Source organism: Haliotis rubra, unplaced genomic scaffold (assembly GCF_003918875.1).
Source record: "Haliotis rubra isolate DU_JTF1 unplaced genomic scaffold, ASM391887v1 Scf25, whole genome shotgun sequence".
Taxonomy (NCBI): domain Eukaryota; kingdom Metazoa; phylum Mollusca; class Gastropoda; order Lepetellida; family Haliotidae; genus Haliotis; species Haliotis rubra.
The window spans coordinates 757,844-780,676 of NW_025766558.1; the positions used below are offsets into that span (position 1 = coordinate 757,844).

Below are 22,833 nucleotides of genomic sequence, written 5' to 3' on the forward strand. Positions count from 1 at the left end.
ATGACTTTTACTCAATATTGAAAACAAGTGAATACACAGTGAAAGACAAGATACGGCAGCTAATGTACACCTGTCAGCTTCAACCTCTAATGTGATGCTTATATTTATACAGACCAATTCTTAGGCATCCTGAGACACTTTGCATTATTCCTTGAGATTTAAAGTTTCCTAATCTCCTATCCAATGAACTTATGGTTAGCCTAAGTATCTTATATTCACCAGTTAATAATTGAGATCTAAACTGTTCTATCATGCTAATACAAATCAATATAGATCAATAATAAAAGTACACTGTTTAAATGCCTTGTAATATAAAAATATTGATATTGTACAGATCACATAGACAAACACTATATCCATTGCATAGTGGTGGTTAGGAGTGGCCACTGGACTCATGGAGGTATGTGTAACAGCAATACAACCACTACAGCAGCAGGCTCTTGTCCAGCTCCTAGGACAGTGATTCACAGCCTTGACCAGCCATTCACATAGACAACCATGCCAAGTTATAACCTGTCATGAAACAAGAAGTGACCAGTTGTTTTCAGAGACTGTATCTTAACAATAACTGGAGCTGCATGTGCAACTTTCCTGAGATTACACCTCTCACACTTACGATATACTTCACAATGAAGTTACTTCTACTTACATACATGCTTCTACTCACACAAATTACACACAAAATCTACAAAAGTATGATTATTTGACAAAACCAACTTAAGTGTTGTCTATTGTCTCAAGATCTATTATTAGTTGGCTAAAGTTGACAGTACACTACAGGATACACCTGCCCACTAGACAGTACACACCACGTGGTGCGTGCATCCGTGATGTACACACCACGTGCTGCGTGTATCCGTGACGTACACACAACATGCTGCATGTATCCGTAACGTACACACCACGTGGTGCATGTATCCGTGACATACACACCACGTGCTGCGTGTATCCGTGACGTACACACCACGTGCTGCGTCTATCTGTGACGTACACACCACGTGGTGCGTGTATCTGTGACGTAGCTAACTTAGAGTGTTTCTATTCCTGGACTGCTGACACTTTCACAGTTGTCTTCATGTAAACATTCTCATTACAGAAAAAGATGTTTCATGAAAATAAGCTTGATTATGCTTGAGTGATGAATACATAAGGAAATTACTATTTTAAAAGACCCTGTATTTGCTGTGTGATGAAACATTAAAACAAAACACGTTACCATGCCCTTCCCATGATGCTGTTGCCGATGTCAGCACCTGGCTTATCTTAAGTTGCGTATTGCTGTAATTCATGTCAGGAACAAAACACTTCTGTGCATAGTCGCAACATCACAAATGTCATATTACTTTAACATTTTGCATTAACAAACAAGTGCAGGAATTTGGCATTCATGAAAAAACAAACAAGTTGACTCCAGAACAGTGAAAGACACAGAAGCATCTGATGTGAACATCTCCTCCAGTACACACCCTGGTGTCACTATGTACCCTGATGTGACCCGGTCAACACCACTAGGACTACACTGGAATCTCCTCCAGTACACACCCTGGTGTCACTCAACACCCTGGTGTCACTCCAGTACACACCCTGGTGTCACTATGTACCCTGATGTGACCCGGTCAACACCACAAGGACTACACTGGACCCCGGACCTGCATATGTCCACCACACATCAGTCAGGCTTGGCCAGGGTCTGTGAGGTTATACAAGCCGAGTCCAGAGTAGCCATGCTGGACAGAGGTCCAGTCTAGAGTGGTAGTTGTGGACCAGATATGTGAATTTGTTGTAGATATTGGACGGATGAATCTGGTCTGCGTATGAAGATCAGTATGTATCACAGACATTGCTAATTGAATTACGTGAATAATGTATAAGTAATGGTCACTGTAAAGCAGATCTCTCCATTCCTACAGCTACATGCTGCCACAAGAGGACATATATACATCGGACTCCAGCCCCTCATTCTCTCTACACCTGTCATGATGCTGCCACAAGAGGACATATATACATCTGACTCCAGCCACTTCTCCAGCCCCTCATTCTCTCTACACCTATCATGATCACCAGTCCCACTGAAGCATAATGTGCCATTCAAAGGTAGAAACTTCAAGCCCATATAAACAAATCTACATAAATTGTTTGATTATAATCAAGGGAACAACAATTTAAAACTCTCAAATGCAATGTTTTCTACCTCAGACCTATGCCACAGTACTGCAGTCTATTTACTGACGGGTTATATTTAGCAACCAAACACCCCATACAGTTACCGGAATGTAAACAACGGAGATGATAAATGCTCACTTTCAGATCAGTGACATGCTCACTCACATATATGTACATGACGCATAACAATTCATTTGGTATAAAACAAATGGTACAATATGTTACAATTATTTAGGTAAAATGTGTATGTGTTATAAAAAATAAATAGTCTCTATATACAGGAATGTTGCTGCCAGCCAGATAGACAGGCAGTTGTGCAGCTAGCTGCTTGTGTATCACAGTGATGAGGATGCTGCAGCTGTTGCTGCTGGAGATGCTGTGTTCAGCGGGAAGGGGCACATGACTAAATAGTTCAATAAACACTTTGTATTTGGTTGGAATGTCCTCAAAGACCTTGTTATGGTCAGAATATAACGAGAGTGCTACTGACAGGTGGGAGGAGGGGAATTAAAATGTAACTAGCATAACACAGCAGTAGCAGCAGCAGCAGCAGGAACAGCTTGACAATGTCATGGCACTCTCGTCAGTGTAAGTTAAAACAGTACATTGATCTTGACACGAACATGAAGGACTGCTGTGTATTTGCACATGAGAACTTTCCATGGTCCTGTGTTGAACCAGCGTTTACTGAGCTGGAGCTGTTGCTAGTCACAGGCCTTCTTTCATCACCATCCTGTGAAGGGAACAGACCATAATTAATATGCAAATAAAATAATCAGTTGACAAAAAAGCACAAAGTAAACTCTTCCTATTTCAATTTTCTGATATGATCATCATAAAAACAGATCAGGTTAAATATTTCTGTTGTGTTGTTATAGATACAAGGATCAGTTTTCAGCAGGGCTGGCTATTGATACAGATCAATAACTGCTAAGTGATTATTAATCAATTTTCATTAAATATCGGAAAAGAAAGTTTGAGCAAAAATGAAAAAAAGAACCTGAAAAACAAATCCACATATTTTACATCAGTTGTGAGTGGTGACATATGTAAGCTTGGATTACTAACAAAACCTAACATCCTGAACATAATTTATAATTTAGAAGCAGCCCAGTTAAGAAAGATCCGACTTTGTGTAATGTGTGAATACATTAATACTTCATCACAGTAATTTATGTATGATATTATCGATGGCACAATTTAAAGATTGATTATCTAAAATAATTTTTTCGATATTTTCGATGATGAATCTTTTAAGACAGCTCTAGTTTTCACAGAGACAGAAGTTTATTACCACATGAGGTACATTAAACACACAAAATACAAGAAGACAGCACATCTAGTGTATTGTCTGAGGAAGTCAAGTTACTCTACAAGCAACACATGCCTCCAGCACTTCTACAACATGATGTCAGTGGTAAGAAATGCTAGGAAACAATACAGATAAACTGAAAATGTTAATGAAACCAGTACTGCTTGCATAAAAGGGAATATAAATATGTTCAGAGCAAATTGCATAAAGATTTCAGAGATTTAAAAATGATTTGGAAACAGTCCTGGAAAAATCTGATTACTTCCTATGGAAAGTTGTTGCGTGAGCAATTTGATATTCCTGTGTTACATGTAGACTGGCCAACCTATTCCACTTCCATACTCAGAAGGAATTTTGAGAGACAGTTAGGACACATGGTTCCTTGTATCTGGCCTCATATACTAACATGGCTTCACAATTTCATCAACTTTCTACAGAAACCAGTTTTGAGACCCGCTGTGGATGAATGTACAAAAATGACCTTGACTCACACAAACAGTTATTCCAAAGAGTTATCACCATTTCACACTTGTACATGATGTGGGCTGGCACACAGCAATCATACAACCCAATCTTCTGTCTACTTGCCATACTTGTCATATATTTCTCAAAATATTTTGCTAATGCTGTTTTAATCAAACTTAAAATATGCATAGTTTCAGATGGAGTGAAAAACCCCATTCAAAGAGTGTTAGTTTAGTTGTCACATGTGTGTGTGTGTGTGTGTGTTTGGTTACCCTGACCATGATGTGACTGGAAGCTGGCGGTTGAAAGCAGACACAAGATAATACATGTATGTATAACTGGCAAAATACAAAAATATGAATACCACTAAACTAGCATCACCCGAACCACAAATGGACACGACAGAACATACAGAACACCTGGTGTTGTACAGTGCAGATAGATCGTACAGAACATCAAGGGGAAATACATCAAGCTTTTTGGGAGCTAAGGGAGAAGTACACGACACTTTCTATGTGTCATTTATCAAAGGGGAAATACACAAACAGCTTTCATAATGTGACTTAATTTGAACACTTTCCAATGATTTTCACTCTAACAGTTTCATATGAAAGATTACAACAAAGCGACATCCCACTGTAGAATTCCCAGGTTACTGTACACGATGTATCAACAGGAAGAGGGAGGGAGCATCTGTACCACCTGCAGTGTCCCCATCACTACAACACAGACAAGTTACCTGTCTTGGACCGGGTCAGTCTACACCTGGCAAATAAAACATACAATTGAGTGCAGAGCATGGAAAGAACATGATTGCTGCCGCTGTGCACCAAGCAAGGGTACAAGCCACGGGTGGATGTACTAACTGTGGGGTAAGTGTAGATAGGGCAGGTTGCAGGACATTCTCACACACCCAGGGTAATCTCTCCAATGCTGCTCCAACTAAAACCTTCACCCCTCACGTCATCACAAAGTAATATGCACCAAACAAATGTTGATTGACTATTTACTTGTAGTGTCTTACCAAATCAGTAGAAGATGAATGCTTCATCTGTTACCCCCAAAAAACCTCCTCACTATCATGGAGTGGATGTACGGAACTATTTCTGCGTTGATCCAGAAACAGTCACCAAGTAACATCTTAACATTCTCCTGCCCAATAAGATCACAAACTGTCCAAATGTACACCACATGGACAGGTATAATGTGGTAACATTACTTAGGCATGATTCCTATCTGTGGATTCAGGTACTAACTGAATCAGCATGGAGACCCCCCCTAGGTGTGAGGGTGAGTTCAGAGGGTGGCGAGGCAACTCACCATCCCCACTCCGTGTGCGAATCTGGCCTGTGTGGATGTCATACTTGAGACTGTTGTAGAAGTTAAAATTGAGGTTTCCTTCATCATTTGAAGGAGTCCTGTAAGATCAGGGCAGGTTAGTGCATTTCAGTAACTGATCATGCTTAATTTCATTGAGCACATTGTTCTATACATGTGAAATACAAACTGCTGACCATTGGTGGTAGCTAATTACTTCGTCATATAAACAATTCCAGATCTCACAACAACATGTTTGTATCTCACAAGTATTATTTTCTGTACATAATTACACAGTTGAAGGTCATTAACCCGTACACCTCTTAACAGTCTCTGGATATATCCTGATGTTTGGCCTCCACATTACAAGACATGAGACAGCATTACATGACATTACATGACATTACATGACATTACATGACATTGACTATGAGGGTGTTGCTGTGAAGCTACGAGGCACACACACACAGGAGGGGGAGAAGGCTGGGACGTCGTACCTGGCTAGTCTGTGTGCTGGAGTCATCTTCCTTCCTCCTGCTGGCTGGATGGGGGGTTTGGGGGTGAATGTCTGTTTCCCAGGCTTCACCTCTGCAGGCTGAGCATAGTTAAGCGTCCTCTGAGCAGCGTGAGCCTGAGCAACCATTGCCTGGTGCTTAGCCTTACTCTGCTCAAGAAGCGCTTTGCTCTGCTCCATGAGCCTCTGCTGTTTGACGGACTGCTGCTGTGCCAGGTGATACTGCCGGCTGTTGGAGGAGGGGTTCTGGTAGTTCTGGGGCTGGACACCGGTCACCTGGCTGTACGCGGTCATCAGGTCACTCTGCCACTGAGCACCAGGATCGTCAATGAAACTGTTAAATGTTGCATTAGCATTGTCCATGTTAATATTAGTCTGCCTGTGTTTGCCGGTCATCTGGTGGTCTGTACGAAGCCGGTTGGACCCAGAAGATGAGGATGGGCGAGATCGAATTATTTGTTCCTCCATTGTTAAATATCTTTGTAGTGGCTGGACAGCGTCCTGTCTGCGGCTAGGCTGCTGTGACATTATGCTGGAGGAACTCCCACTAAGTTCACCTCCATTCAGTAAATAGTCACTGTTTTGTCTGGAGTGTGTGGCACTGCCTGGCCGGCTGCCAGTAGGGGTACCGAGAGGGTGGATGAGTTGGTCTGGCTGAAGGGCACTGGTGCCATTGAAGGCTGAGTACTGACGGGCTTGTTGTCGGACAGCTAAACGCTGCAGAGCGTCATGGATTGCCTGCTCATTGTAGGTGTCTGTAGACAAGAGCATGATCATCAGCCAACATACATGGATACAACTCATAGCTCAGCTTTATACTGCAAGATTTACACAGTAAGTTTTACAGAGCATTTATGTAACATGTTATACACAGCAAGTTTTACATAGCATTTACAGTACAACCAGAAATTATTGAGAATTTAAAGATTGTAATTTTTTTTAAAAATTACACTCATTACTCACATTTTAAATGTGAATATTAGCTGAACATAACTCCAGATTCAAAGACAGGTGAACAGTTAGTATTTTGTCAAGTCACCATGGGCAGCAATGCAGGCTTCAAGTCCATGCTGTCCCAATAACGGACCACTTCTTCTTTCATTTCAGCAATATTTGTCAGATTTTTTTTATTGACACTTTCCTTCATAAGTTCTGTTGGATTAGGTCAGGGCTATAGCTTGGCCAATCTAATAATGTCATATTTTGGGTCCGAAACCAGGCCTGTGAATGCTTTGAATGATGTTTTGGGTCGTTGTCCTGCGAATATCTGTGTACCGCTCACTGTTCATATTCCCTTCAAATACACAGAGAGGCGTTCCCCCTAACACAGATATGCCACCCTACACGTTAAATTTCGGACTGTACTTTGGGCGCTGATACAAAGGTTTTTCAGTTTGTTTGGTCCAGAATTTCAGGGTTTAGGAAACAGCCACACAGAACTTTCATCTGAGAAAATCACATTGTCCCAGTTAAAATTTCTATGCTGTAATGTAATTTTTGGAGTAAAATTGATATTTTATACTTATCCTGACTCATGCTCTTTTTGCTTGTCTTCTTCTTCTTGCGAACATAGTGGAACACTTGTATCTCCCTAATTGAAGCTCCCTTCAATTTAAAATCACTAATTAGTATTCACCACGAGTTACCTCCTTTCCACAAGCTGGCGGGGAGCAGAGAGCCACCCTCTACCCATGTGCCTCACTCTCTCCTCATATACTGAGCCCAACATTTGAATTTACAGGAAATCCAAAGTGTTATTTGGGGAGGATGGGAGGGCTGACCTCATGAGTCAGGATAAGTATAAAATATCAATTTTACTCCAAAATTACATATTTTTCCTTATCCTGACTCATGCTCTTGCTTGTAGCATCCTACAGCGGAGGTGGGAATATCTAATACTTTGGATTTTTAATAATTAGTGATTTGAACTGTGATGATTGTAATAACCCTATGGGAACTTCATAAAGGCACTGAATTGATGAATTCCTGCTGCTAACTTATCAGCTGCCATATAAAGGTTATTACCATGTACTTATTATGATAAAGTATATATAACATTAATACAATGCTTAAGACTAATAGACTTAAGCTTGTTAATATGCTAGTATAAACTCCTTAGAGTTTGTTAGCTAAAATACTTTAAGATATAACATAGTACTAAGCTTAAGATATGATTAAACTTAAGCTAATTATATAATAGCAAACTCTTTAGAGTTTGTTAGTTAATATACTTATATGATATAGATATAATGCTGAGCTTAAGATATGAATAAGCTTTAGCTACATATATAATAGCAAAAACTCTGTAGAGTTTGTTAGCTAATATATTTTTATAATATGAGTATAGTACTGTGCTTAAGCTATAATTAACTTAAGCTACATATATAATAGCCAAACTCTGTAGAGTTTGTTAGCTAATATATTTTTATAATATGAGTATAGTACTGTGCTTAAGCTATAATTAACTTAAGCTACATATATAATAGCCAAACTCTGTAGAGTTTGTTAGCTAATATATATTTATAATATTAGTATAGTACTGAGCTTAAGATATAATTAACTTAAGCTACATATATATAGCAAAACTCTGTAGGGTTTTGTTAGCTAATATATTTTTACAATATGAGTATAGTAGTGTGCTTAAGATATAATTAACTTAAGCTACATATATAATAGCAAAACTCCGTAGAGTTTGTTAGCTAATATATTTTACAATATGAGTATAGTAGTGTGCTTAAGATATAATGAACTTAAGCAACATATATAATAGCAGAACTCCGTAGAGTTTGTTAGCTAATATATTTTACAATATGAGTATAGTATTGTGCTTAAGATATTATTAACTTAAGCTACATATATAATAGCCAAAAAACTCTGTAGAGTTTATTAGCTAATATGTTTATAGTGTAACCATAGTACTAAGCTTATAGTACTGAGCTTAAGTTATGATGAAACTTAAGCTATATATATATAATAACAAAACTCCATTAGAGTTTTGTTAGCTATCTGCTATAATGTAACCATACTGCTTAAGATATGATGAAAACTTAAGCTAATTGTATAATAAGTGAAAACAACCCTTTAGAGTTTGTTAGCTATGATATAAACCTAGTATTGAGCTTATGAAGGAAAACTTAAGCTACATATATAATAGCAAGAACTCCGTAGAGTTTGTTAGCTAATACATGTTATAATGTAACTATAAAGCTTAAAATATGATGAAACTTAAGCGAAATATATAATAGCAAAACCCTCTTTTAGAGTTTTGATAGCTAATATACCTATATGATATAAACATAGTACTGCGCTTAAGATATGAATAAGCTTAAGTTACATATATAATAGCTAAAACTCTGTAGAGTTTGTTAGCTAATACATGTTATAATATAACCATATTGCTTAGAAATATGATGATACTTAAGCCAAATAGCAAAAAACTCTTTAGAGTTTGTTAGCTAATCTACTTATATGATATAAACATAGTACTAAGCTTAAGATATGAATAAGCTTAAGCTACCTATATAATAGCAAAACTCCTTAGAGTTTGTTAGCCAATATATTTTAATAATATGAGTATAGTACTATGCTTAAGGTATAATTAGCTTAAGTTACCTATATAATAGTAAAACTCCGTAGAGTTTGTTAGCTTAATTAACTTAAGCTATGTATAAAATAGCCAAAAACTCTGTAGAGTTTGTTAGCTGATGCATTTATCATGTAACCATAATATTACTCTTAAGATATGAATAACTTAAGGTAAATATATATAATAACAAACTCTGTAGAGTTGTTAACTTATATATTGTATGATGTAATAATCATAGTACTGTGATGATAAAAGGAACTTAAGTAAATTATATATAGCATGAAGCTATTTAGTATTGTTATAAGATAAGTAAAATCTGTTAGATTGACTTATCTTCTCGAGAACTGTCAGCTGTTGTGCGAGGACCATGGGATCGAATTGGTGTATACCTGAGGCGTCCTCGGTGGTGATATCTCTCAGATAATGGTTTGCAACCACCATATCGGATCTCAGAAATAAACCCTCCAATATTTCAATCACATTTGTGTGGAACAATTGTAGAAGTTAAGCTATAATATCATGAGTATTAAGCTCATGGAGGGTCGGAATAGGTCCATCCGCATATGCCGTAGTATGACAGTTCTGATCCAAATGGAGATATAGTACATGAGACTTCTCTCTGCGTAAGTTGATGATAGAGGAAATAATCTGTTGCATTTTTACTCCTGTTTGGTTTGGTGGAGATAAATTTACAGTGCTCTTGCTGGCCATCTTGATAGAATCATCGTATCATGGGGTCCAAGTATGTCATCAGGCGTGTTCATAAACCTCACTTGTGAGGTGTTGGAACACTATATTCATATCCCAGGTTGGGCGTGAAATTTCCGTTTATTCTCCAAACAGAAGTTTAGTAGGTTTACTAACCATCTAGTTGTGTTAGTTAAGCTTGATGAAATTCAGCTGTAGTCTGAAGCGCTGTGGATTTAGATCCACTTGTATCTTTCGTCTAGGTAATTAAGCTGCGAAGTCCTTGGCGATGTAGGTGCACAACCAGGTGTGTCTGTCCTCGTTGAACTTTATGTAAAATCGCCTGACTGCCGATCCCTCGTCTTAACTTGACAGGGGAGGTCTCTATCTTGAAGAAAGGCAGTCTAATCATGAATGTTCAGGTTAACTGGACTGTAATGAGGCTTGCTCGTTCACTGATATATAGTTGTCACTTGTGGCGTAAGTCTTGAACTGTGAATAGAGATCGACCTCTGTGTAGGTCGTTGTCCCTCATGGTCCAATCAGAACAAGGCATTTTGATTCTGTATAATACCAGCTGTGATGTCACCGGTGTAGCGGGGAAAAACCCACCTTGAATAAATTCTTGTCGTCGTTGATATTAGCATAAGCGTCGGTCTTCACCGTAGCTTCGAAGTTATCCGGTGACCACGTGTTTGAGGGTTAATGGTAACCGTTGCGAAACCTCCGGCGTATGAAATATCTCGCTCTGTAATTTTATGCTGGGTAGGTTATTTTCCTGGTTGTCGTGAAAGTAATTTCAGTTTTGAATATAATTCCGACTTCCTTATATATAAGGGTATAAACAACTTGCAAGTTGTGAGCTTGTAGACTGTATACATGAATGTATCGTCATAATTGTAGAATTAACGTTGAACTTGTTGTACATATTTCTTCTCAGAAACTTTGGCGATTAAGAGTTATACTCGCTGTAACAAGGCTGCTGTTCAATTTCGATATTGAATTGTCTGCAGATATGCGTAATGGTCGCATGTAGATAATCGTATCGTCGTCGGGATTGTATATTAGCAATTTATACGGAATAGTTGATTTCTGTGAAGATCTATGAAATGTCGTTGACTAATAATACAGCGGCGTTCTGTGTTGTAAATAGCCTGAGCAATTATCTTGGCGTAGGCTTATAGGCGGCATCTGGCATACAGTTGATAATCAACTTATGCGGCGTCTTGAACGGACTGACGAGTAGCTATATATGGCGAGTGGCTAGTATATGGAAACCTTGGAGGAGACTTCCTCGGTGAGCGCCGGAGACTTCGCGAAGTTCTCGAAGTATCCCTTCTAGATCTTCTGGGTGAAGTAGACTTGGAGCCACTTAGCCTTAGCGACCATCGCGAAGGTGTCGAGAATCAAAGCCCGATTAGTATATATATATATATATATATATAATATATATATATGGCGCTTGTTTCGTGAACAGCCTCTGTGTTTAACAGGATGTGGGATCGGCGGCGCTTGCCTAAGTATGGCGCATGGATCATCTTATCATATTCAGAAGTCGTGTTACGAAGTCTGGTGATAAGTGTCTAATTGATCGTTCTAGATCTATTTAGGCCAGCGAACATACGTCTCGTCATGGATTCAACAGAACCAATATCACGATTGTAGTTCTTATACTTGATATCGATGATCAACTTGTCTATGGGTTGATCTTCTCGGAGACTTGTGAGGAGCGTTGATAGTTTCGCGAAGCTCTTGTATAGTCCCTCGATGTCCTTCTAGATGATGATGATCTGGATTCAGGTGTCCTTGGCGCATGCCTTAGCGAAGCTTCCTCTGCGTCGGTCGGAGAGCGGCGATATGACCTTCAGCGAAGGCTTCCGTGATGTCTGATGGTCGAGTCCACATCTAGGGATGAAACCGCATAAGGTGATGATCTATCCTGCCTTAGCGAAGTCCTTCGCGAAGGCTGTATCTAGGTTCTTTCGCCTCGCCGCGAAGGCTGTACATCTAGGTCCTTTCGCCTTCGCGAAGGCCTTAGCGAAAGGCTGTACATCTAGGTCGCCGTCAAGGTGGTCCGTGACTTCCGCCAGCGAAGGTGACATCGTCCTGGCTGCTACGTTGGACGGGGGTGCCTCTGGGGTGCTGTCTACGTTGGAGCCTTCGCGAAAACTTCGGACCCTGCTACCGCAGATATTGGTCCTCCATGATGTTCATAATTTGTCGCATCATGTCTTCTGGGATGGTCTGCGGCGAGGTCGTCGGTGCTTTATCTGCGGTGTTAATGGAGGGTCCACGGAAAATCGTCCGACATCAGTGTAGAGGCATCAGGCTGCATGGTGATCTCTGCTGATGTCGTTGTAGCTAATCCCGGTCGTTTCTTGTGGCGTGCGTCGGGGATGATGATCAGCTGATCATCGTAGAGGTCCAGGTCATCGGCTGGAACAATCTCGGTTGAAAGTCCTAGTAGACCGTTGATTTTCCCTCAGAGGTCGGCGCTGCCCTGGGTGTGCGGCGTCTGCGTTGAGTGTTGGTAATGATGGGACCCTCAGGGCGATCATCGCATATCTGCGTTGGTACATCAGGCTGCATGCTGATCTGTGCCGACATCGGTCAATCTTTGATGTACATCGGTATGATGACCGGCTGATCATCATACAGGCCCAAAACCGATGGGAGCGGTCTCGGTTGTTGAGATGTAGTAGAAAAACCCTCTAGTCTTCTGCTGCGGCGATGGGATGTCTGGGAAGCAGAATGCTTCTTGGAGATGGCGGACTCGTCCCACACCTCTCCACCACTCTAGCGGAACACCACACGGGAGAGTCGGCCAACAGCAGTAGACTGGCGAGGGTTCCGTGTATCAGTCATACTAGACTCTGCTGCATCGCGACCTATCTGCTGTGCGTGCCAAGCGCAAAGTAAATATTAATAAAGAGGTAGAATTGGATAAATTAGTACCGCAACTGCAATGTGAATATAATAAACATGGCGCCGTACATCATATTAAAGGTGGATCAGCAGCAGCATAAAAGCGTAATCTGCAATAGTACAGAATTTTCATCAGCGTAATCCACTGAAACAAACACGGCGTCCGTGAATAAACTGTAGAAAAGCGACTAAATATCAATATATAATCGTTGAAGGATACTAGCTAAACCTCTATAGATGTCTATCACGAGGTAACTAACTAAATATAATCAAAGGATATAGTGTGTCGGGAGACACAGAGCTCTCACGTCCAGCTCACTGGAAGAAGAAGGAGAGAGAGAGGCACATGGGTAGAGGTGAAGCCCTCGTTCAGCTTGTGGAAAGGAGGTAACTTCGTGGTGAATACTAATTAGTGATTTTAAATTGAAGGGAGCTTCAATTAGGGAGATACAAGTGTTCCACTATGTTGCAGAAGAAGAAGAAGACAAGCAAAAGAGCATGAGTCAGGATAAGGAAAAAGCTACATTCACATACGGTATGAAGGTTCACAATCAACTTAGGACAGTACAGCATGTTTTATATTCACCCTCTCCATCCAATAACTGAAATCTCAGACTAAATATTGACAAAAATGGAAACAGAACCATGTATGAACTCTGTACACAGCAGTGGTCGACATGCAGTAGACATATTGAGGCGGATTTCAGACAAATATGTTAGTCTTTGATACATGCCAGTACATATCCCCGTACTGGAAACAGGGCAACTTACCAACACTGGGTTCTGACATACCAGAAACACACAATAACTTACTCACAGTGAATTCTGATGTACCACAAGGACACATACCTTACTCACAGTGAATTCTGATGTACCACAAGGACACAATAACTTACTCACAGTGAATTCTGACAAACCAGAAACACACAATAACTTACCCACTGTGAATTCTGATGTACCACAAGGACACAATAACTTACTCACAGTGAATTCTGATGTACCACAAGGACACAATAACTTACTCACAGTGAATTCTGATGTACCACAAGGACACAATACCTTACTCACAGTGAATTCTGATGTACCACAAGGACACAATACCTTACTCACAGTGAATTCTGATGTACCACAAGGACACAATACCTTACTCACAGTGAATTCTGATGTACCACAAGGACACAATAACTTACTCACAGTGAATTCTGATGTACCACAAGGACACAATACCTTACTCACAGTGAATTCTGACATACCAGAAACACACAATAACTTACCCACTGTGAATTCTGATGTACCACAAGGACACAATACCTTACTCACAGTGAATTCTGACATACCAGAAACACACAATAACTTACTCAAAGTGAATTCTGATGTACCACAAGGACACAATAACTTACTCACAGTGAATTCTTACATACCAGAAACACACAATAACTTACCCACTGTGAATTCTGATGTACCACAAGGACACAATACCTTACTCACAGTGAATTCTGATGTACCACAAGGACACAATAACTTACTCACAGTGAATTCTGACATACCAGAAACACACAATAACTTACCCACAGTGAATTCTGATGTACCACAAGGACACAATAACTTACTCACAGTGAATTCTGATGTACCACAAGGACACAATACCTTACTCACAGTGAATTCTGATGTACATCAAGGACACAATAACTTACTCACAGTGAATTCTGATGTACCACAAGGACACAATAACTTACTCACAGTGAATTCTGTTTACCACAAGGACACAATAACTTACTCACAGTGAATTCTGATGTACCACAAGGACACAATACCTTACTCACAGTGAATTCTGATGTACATCAAGGACACAATAACTTACTCACAGTGAATTCTGATGTACCACAAGGACACAATAACTTACTCACAGTGAATTCTGTTTACCAGGACACAATAACTTACCAACTGTGGATTCTGACCTATCAGCAGGACATAATACTTTACCAACACTAAATTCTGACATACAAAGACAAACTTACCAACTGTGGGTTCTGAAGTGGTGTAAGACGATGCTGATGAAGGCCGGGATTGTACTGAGGCTGATGATGGTCGAGCAAAGGGCGGCCGGCCACCTGGGTTAGTTGAAGACTAGGTTAAAGACTACATTCACACAGTCTACACAATACTGTATTGGTTACATGTGTCAGACGACAGGAGAATGATACCAGTACCATGATCATATGCTCATGAATTTCTTAATTTTATTGATGCCAATGTCAGCTTCTTAGCTGTTTTCTATTTTTTACTAGATATTTTACACAGCATATGTCACACGTAAAAAGCATTTATGAAAAGTAAGTATTTAGGTGTTTGGTTGTTCTATTTGTTTATTTGTTACTTAACACAGCACTCAGCATATTCCAGCTATATGGCTATATAAGTATAACTGAGTCTGGACCAGACAATCCAGTGATCAACATCATGAGCATCAATCTACACAATTGGGATATGATGACATGTGTCAACCAAGTCAGCGAGTTTGACCACCAAATCATGTTAATCGCCTCTTATGACAAGCAAAGGTTGCTGAAGATCACTTCTACCCCAGATCTTCATGGGTAAAGTATCTTAGTGAGTGTTGTTGAATGAGGTGTTGAAATCTGACAGCCTTCACTAGTGAAACAGAAATGATCAGGGACTATACTGAGTTCATGGAAATATTACATAGAGTGAAATGTGTTGCTATGTAAGTCCTCCATCTACTACTGAGCTCTGGGCCCAGTTTCACAAAGCAGAAGTAGTTTCCATTCTTTTACATAGGCTCACAGTCATCACGTCGACACTTAGACTGCTTTGTGAATCGGTGTCTGCACCATGTTCCCCTCCATGTTAATCTACCTACACAAACAGTGAGTTGGTCTGCTACACTAGTCTGCTGTCCTAGTCTGTGCTTACCTTTACAAAACTCACCATACACATTAGGAACATATGTAAAAGGGATGGTCTGAACATAAACCTCTGCAATAAATAGACCAAACAATACAGAAACGTGGTCCGCAAGCAGTTCTACACAAGCAGGAAGCAATCTGAAGCCCAACTACTTTGGTCTAGTGTGTGAGCAGGTTTCACTTTAACACCACCTTTCACAGTGATTCGTTATATCATGGTTTGACAGCATACTGTGACAGGTCTCCCACCTCCACCACTTCGGTGAAACACAAGAGCACAGGTACAGTGATGATAAACATAGAACATACTCAGGCCATTCAGGATTTGAAACCATGATCATAGGTCTATGTGTTTCCAAGGGATGAAATAATGGTCCAAATAAAATTGCTACATTACAAACAAAATGATGCAAGAGGCAAGTTGGGACCTGCAGATCTATGCCATGCCATCATCGGGTAGTGTAATATAAAACCTTCTGCCTTGACCATAGTTGTTACAGTCAGGAGAACATGAATACAACACAGGGAAGGCAAAATACATGTGAACATAATTAGAAATATAATACCATTTAAAATATCCTACTAAAGTTTACAAACTGAATTTTCAGATCTAAAAGTGAGAAATCAACTTCTCTCTGCTAAAATGCAATAAAAACCTCAAGTTGACAATGTTCTTTCTAACAGCCAACAAGCACTGCTAAGGAATCTACTACAGCTAGAAGCAGAAGAACCCAAAGGCCTAAAACTGAAAGGAAAACAAATGAGTTTTATATCTAAGTCTAATCTAACTTCCCACTTCACAATGTAGGTTCTTTTAGGGGATTCTCACATCACAATGAAGTTCACACTAGGGGATTTCCCACTTCAAAACTAAAGTTATATTAGGGAATGTCCTATTTCACAATGTAGGTCAAACTAGGGGATTTCCCATTTCACAATGTAGGTCAAACTAGCGGATTTCTCAGATAGGTAACAGAATGTAGGTAAAACATTCTAGGTCATGACTGTTAGATTCGTGGATTTCCTACTTCACAACATAATCTATAGTTGATTTACATGAGTTGTGTGGTCAGATTGTGAACATCATTCTTAGCACATCTGCAACATTAGAAGCCTCACCAGACAGTGCATCTGTTGTGAGTGATGATAGGGGAGTACCTGTTTTGTGATTGCTGACAATAGCAGACCTTGGTCGTGTCAGTTTCTGGCTGTATATGGACACAGCATTGTTGTAAGATGAAGGAGGGGCTAGATGGGCGGAGGCAGGCCGCGGCAAGCTGTGCGAACCCCCACTGTCATATCTAATATCAGCATTTGAAGCACTGCGCACTGAGTGGAGAAAGGGGACAGATTCATGCACAGAGTGATGTTAAATTACACTGGAAGAAATAATTAAATGCTTAGTGGAAACAAAGGAAACAGCATTTCTTTTATGCTTGGAAATCTTGAACAGTTATGCTTTCTTCCCCAAATCACACTACATTACATTGTCTCTGTTCCCTGCGTGAGGTGATGATGTCTTCCTTTGTTTTACTATAAAACGCTTCACAGCATAGTCAATGATGTGTACCAACGTTTGTGAAGTCATTCTGAACAGATTGTTAAATCAGAACATTAACAATTACTGAAACACTTTTGATCTTATGTAACTGTATGTGCAACATGTTAATTTAGTACTTCAAGGTCAACTAGTGCAGTGGGAAGATCTTGATTGTCCATGCTACTTCCTGTTAAGCCATCACCATGGGTGCTACAAGCCAAAGCCAATGAAGGGTTCATGTACAATTGAAAGTCTAAATACAACTTTTGCTTTTACAGATCATAATTTAGCAGAATTTAATAAGGATGAAATACTAAACGAGATTACTATCTAGTCTAATGTTATTTACAGAAGCATCTTATGTTAACTGTAACACTGACATGAATCCTTCTGTGCAGCACATGTCTAGCACTGCTGCCTGTAAGCGATCATACCTCGAGGGATGTCCTCCCAGTTGGAGTCATACGGCAACTCACTGGATTCTTTACGTTTCACAAGTGAACTATCGTTGCGGACACAACCAGACGGTGCTCCCCCAGCCTGACTATCAGAGGAGGTCTTGGCATTGCTTCCCAGGAAGATGCTGGCCGACTTGTTAAGCTTGGTGTAGGTTGTCAACACCTCCTCCAGTTCTGCTTCACTGCAAATACCCAGGCACAAATACACAATCCAGCTATCCATGACTACGATCACTTCATCATTCCATAAATGTTATACAGAAGTGAAATTAGAAGTTCGTGACTGAAAGTGTCAATTAGTGTTTGGTCAAGCATTTATAACATTTTGTCCAACAGATAACAGGAGGCCATTGTCCATTTGTTAGGAGGCAGAGTTTCTGCCATTGAAACTTTCCAGATGCACTCATCCCTGTGACATAGTTTGTGACAGTTCTTGCCAAGTAGTGTACACAAACAGTGCTTACCAAACAGCAATCATAATCAGTTCTTACAATGAAGCATTCACAAACAGTTCTCACCAAACAATGTTCACAAACAGTTCTCACCAAACAATGTTCACAAACAGTTCTCACCAAACAATGTTCACAAACAGTTCTCACCAAACAATGTTCACAAACAGTTCTCACCAAACAATGTTCACAAACAGTTCTCACCAAACAATGTTCACAAACAGTTCTCACCAAACAATGTTCACAAACAGTTCTCACCATGCAGTGTTCACAAACTTCTCAAACTTAGATTCATGGAGACCCTCCATACTGTCACTGCGACGCAGGTGTCTCCGATCTATCATCTTCCTCGCCCGGAGTTGCTCAGTCTCCTGAGATCACAGAATGCGAATAATTATTAGTTCTCCATGTGTTTGGACGATATTCAGCTTGTGGGACAGAACAGCAAATTACAATGTTACATAACTGATGGCATATTTAATTGGAAGGACAACAATATAGATCCAAACACTACTTCAAGACAGGTGCTATAACAAATCTCTACCTTGTTGTAGATGTGTACGAAGTCCCCCAGCTGTTTGGCCAGTATCCGCCTGCGATCTGACAACGGTAATTTCCGACTGGGGACAATGACTTTGAATGACTGCTGGAGATTTACAGCTGCTCGTTTGAGGAATCTCAGAACTAGATCCTGCAACAGATAGGAGCAGTGAATAAAACTAAACTACAACTTAATTCAAATGTCTTCAAAGTAAATGTAACTCAGATAAGCAATAAGCACTTTGAGTATCCATGGCAACACAAGCAGAAAGTCCTACCATCTGCTCATTGAGAGCCTCCACATCCTCCTGAGACAAGGCACCGGTGTCACTGATGAGCCTCTGCTGGACCCGGACCAGGTACATGGCAAACGCTGACCGTGCCTGGACCTTACTGCCAACAATTGAAACCAACACATTAGGACATCCATTCAGTCAGATACATCAAGCAACATTTGTGTCAGTATTCAAGCCATATCAGGTAAGGCAGAAATTCAAGAAGTGCCCCTCCCATACAAACTCAGTTGGGAAAATGTAGTATTCCTTGTAGTACTAAAAAAAAACAGATTGATGATGAATAACCAGTTGACCATTATTTTAACTCAGGATTTTGTGGATTAATCATGGACTGTTCACAAACAAACATTTAGTATTCTACAATTCTCTCAATGTGAGACTAAGAACTTATCAGTCCACTTCTGCACGCAATGTGGGAAAGATTCCTAAACAGAAGCATACTGACAACAACAGTGACTGATGGGCACCGAGTTTATCAACCCATATATTATCACAGACGGATTCTGGGTCGCTGGCAACAGAGACATATATACAGAGCATGTATTATGAGTCACTATGTCATCAATACCAGGGATCAGTCACGATGTCATCAATACCAAGGATCAGTCACTTTGTCATCAATACCAGGGATCAGTCACTATGTCATCAATACCAGGGATCAGTCACCATGTCATCAATACCAGGGATCAGTCACTATGTCATCAATACCAGGGATCAGTCACTATGTCATCAATACCAGGGATCAGTCACTGATGTCATCAATACCAGGGATCATGGATCAGTCAGTCACTGTGTCATCAATACCAGGGATCAGTCAATAGCTGTCATGTCAATACCAGAGATCAGTCACTGTGTCATCAATACCAGGGATCAGTCATGATGTCATCAATACCAGGGATCAGTCACTGTGTCATCAATACCAGGGATCAGTCATGATGTCATCAATACCAGAGATCAGTCACTATGTCATCAATACCAGGGATCAGTCACTATGTCATCAATACCAGGGATCAGTCACGATGTCATCAATACCAGGGATCAGTCAGTGTCATCAATACCAGGGGATCATCAATCAGGGATCAGTGTGTGTCATCAATACCAGGGATCAGTCACTATGTCATCAATACCAGGGATCAGTCACTATGTCATCAATACCAGGGTCATGTCATCAATACCAGGGATCAGTCACTATGTCATCAATACAAGGGATCAGTCACTATGTCATCAATACCAGGGATCAGTCAGTGTCATCAATACCAGGGATCAGTCAGTGTCATCAATACCAGGGATCAGTCAGTGTCATCAATACCAGGGATCAGTCACTATGTCATCAATACCAGGGATCAGTCACTATGTCATCAATACCAGGGATCAGTCAGTGTCATCAATACCAGGGATCAGTCACCAGGGATATGTCATCAATACCAGGGATCAGTCAGTGTCATCAATACCAGGGATCAGTCACTATGTCATCAATACCAGGGATCAGTCAGTATGTCATCAATACCAGGGATCAGTCACTATGTCATCAATACCAGGGATATGTCATCAATACCAGGGATCAGTCATGTCATGTCATCAGGGATCAGTCAGAGTCATCAATACCAGGGATCAGTCACTATGTCATCAATACCAGGGATCAGTCACTGATGTCATCAATACCAGGGATCAGTCACCACGATGTCATCAATACCAGGGATCAGTCACTATGTCATCAATGTCATCAATACCAGGATCAGTCACTATGTCATCAATACCAGGGATCAGTCAGTGTCATCAATACCAGGGATCAGTCACTATGTCATCAATACCAGGGATCAGTCACTATGTCATCATCAATACCAGGGATCAGTCACTATGTCATTAATACCAGGGATCAGTCACTATGTCATCAATACCAGGGATCAGTCACTATGTCATCAATACCAGGGATCAGTCACTATGTCATCAATACCAGGATCAGTCACTATGTCATCAATACCAGGGAGCAGACAAAATGAGTAACTAAACTAAGGATCAGCCTCACCTGAGTGAACCACCCTTGAGGAGGAGCTCTACAACATTATACTTGGGCACTGGTTCAGGTTCTGCCTCCGTACACTTTGTCTCCAACGCCTTCTCCTCCTCTGTCGTTGGACTGGGTGGAGTTGGAGAGGTGTCTTTCACTTCTTCTGGAGCAGCAGCCTCACTTGGTATCTGTATCGGCTCCACTAGCTCCACTGGCTGCACCTTCTCCTCTTCCTTCACACTGGGCTCCGGCTTTTGCTGATTAGTTGATTCTTCATCCGACACTTGGTCTTCCTCCAGATCTTCTGGTACACCCTGAACTAGTTTTGACTTGGGTTCTAAGAAACAGTGCCACTGTGGTTAGGTGATGCTCAGACATGTATGATGTGTTAAATGGGAAAATTTACACAAGGTGAAACTCCTCATCTTCATGTTAAGAAACCATTCCTCCCAGCTCCAGAGTACTGTATGCTGTGATTCATGAATTGTCTACCACTTTATTATACGGACATCAACACCATCAACATGTGCCAGATAGCAAGTGAGTTCTGATCAGTTTTACAATTGTATCACGGCATGTCAGGTACGGAACCGTCAAAATTTGTAACATCCACATGCGAAAGAAGCAATAAAACACAAATAAACCTGGCACCTTAGAATCATGTCCCTGTTGCCAACCTTAGGCCAGGGTAAATGTGAACTGATGGTAAATTACCTTTCTTATTAGCGAGTCTAGCCTTCTTCCTGTTCTTGATCTTCCTCCTCTTGTGCCCGAGCCGCCTCTCGTACTGCCTGGTTCGGATAATTGCCTGAGCATAAGCCTCTACATGACGAGGCTGCAACATGGATACAGCGTTACACCGACGACAGAATACATACTGACTAGAGGAACTGTGGAACAGAATATGTGTTAAAGTGACGAAGAGAGTATATTGAGTATCTTACATCATTCTCGCCTTTAGCCTGGTTTGAACCTGTGATCTGTAGGTAGCCAGTCCTGCAACCAGACACCAGTGTGTTAACACTAACGGGTAACAATGTCTAAATGTACAACACTTATTTACTTCTGTAAAATCAGATATATTTCGAAACTGAAGAAAACAAAAATCCATAAAAACAGTGACAACTGTAACAGAGATTACTTGAAAAAAAAAAAAAAAAAAAAAAATATAGATGAAGAGGGGATAACATATGCAGTGTGTTTTAGAATCTTACCTTGACCTTGACCCTAAAGAAGTTGCACCAGTCGTTGCCAGCTTCCCAAGATTCCCTTTATGTCTGAAAATTACAAGACATCAGCAAGTGTAGTTCAGTGAGTGAGTGAAATGGATTTTACATTGCTTTTAGCAATATTTGAGAACAGCAATATTCTTGAACAGCAATATCATGGCAGGGGACAGCAGAAATGGGCTTCACTCATTGTATCCATTAGGGAATGGAACCTGGGTCCTTGGTTTGACAAGTAAATGCTTCATCCACTATGCTACTCCACAGGCCCACGTAGATTGTCTGAATATTAACAGACACAATGATATCAACAATCATGATACTGAGGCCCACTTGTCTGAGGGCGACCATATTGGGTGTCAAGGGGTCATCAAACACTTGTTAGTGTCAACTGTGTCTAACCACCCAACCCATAGCATC

General features: G+C 40.5%; 1 protein-coding gene across 1 annotated transcript in view; it reads right to left on the bottom strand.

Moving 5' to 3' along the window:
* Nucleotides 1-1,586: 1,586 nt before the first annotated feature.
* LOC124279362 (tubulin polyglutamylase TTLL5-like) overlaps nucleotides 1,587-22,833 on the bottom strand; it is a 50,055-nt gene continuing 28,808 nt past the window's right edge. Inside the window, 13 exon segments of the mRNA XM_046715176.1 lie at nucleotides 1,587-2,896; nucleotides 5,261-5,358; nucleotides 5,755-6,526; nucleotides 14,988-15,080; nucleotides 17,055-17,225; nucleotides 17,871-18,076; nucleotides 18,602-18,714; nucleotides 18,888-19,034; nucleotides 19,162-19,276; nucleotides 21,206-21,524; nucleotides 21,902-22,022; nucleotides 22,132-22,183; nucleotides 22,402-22,464. Of these exon segments, the coding sequence (XP_046571132.1) occupies nucleotides 2,889-2,896; nucleotides 5,261-5,358; nucleotides 5,755-6,526; nucleotides 14,988-15,080; nucleotides 17,055-17,225; nucleotides 17,871-18,076; nucleotides 18,602-18,714; nucleotides 18,888-19,034; nucleotides 19,162-19,276; nucleotides 21,206-21,524; nucleotides 21,902-22,022; nucleotides 22,132-22,183; nucleotides 22,402-22,464 (2,278 nt within the window). The 3' untranslated portion in view covers nucleotides 1,587-2,888.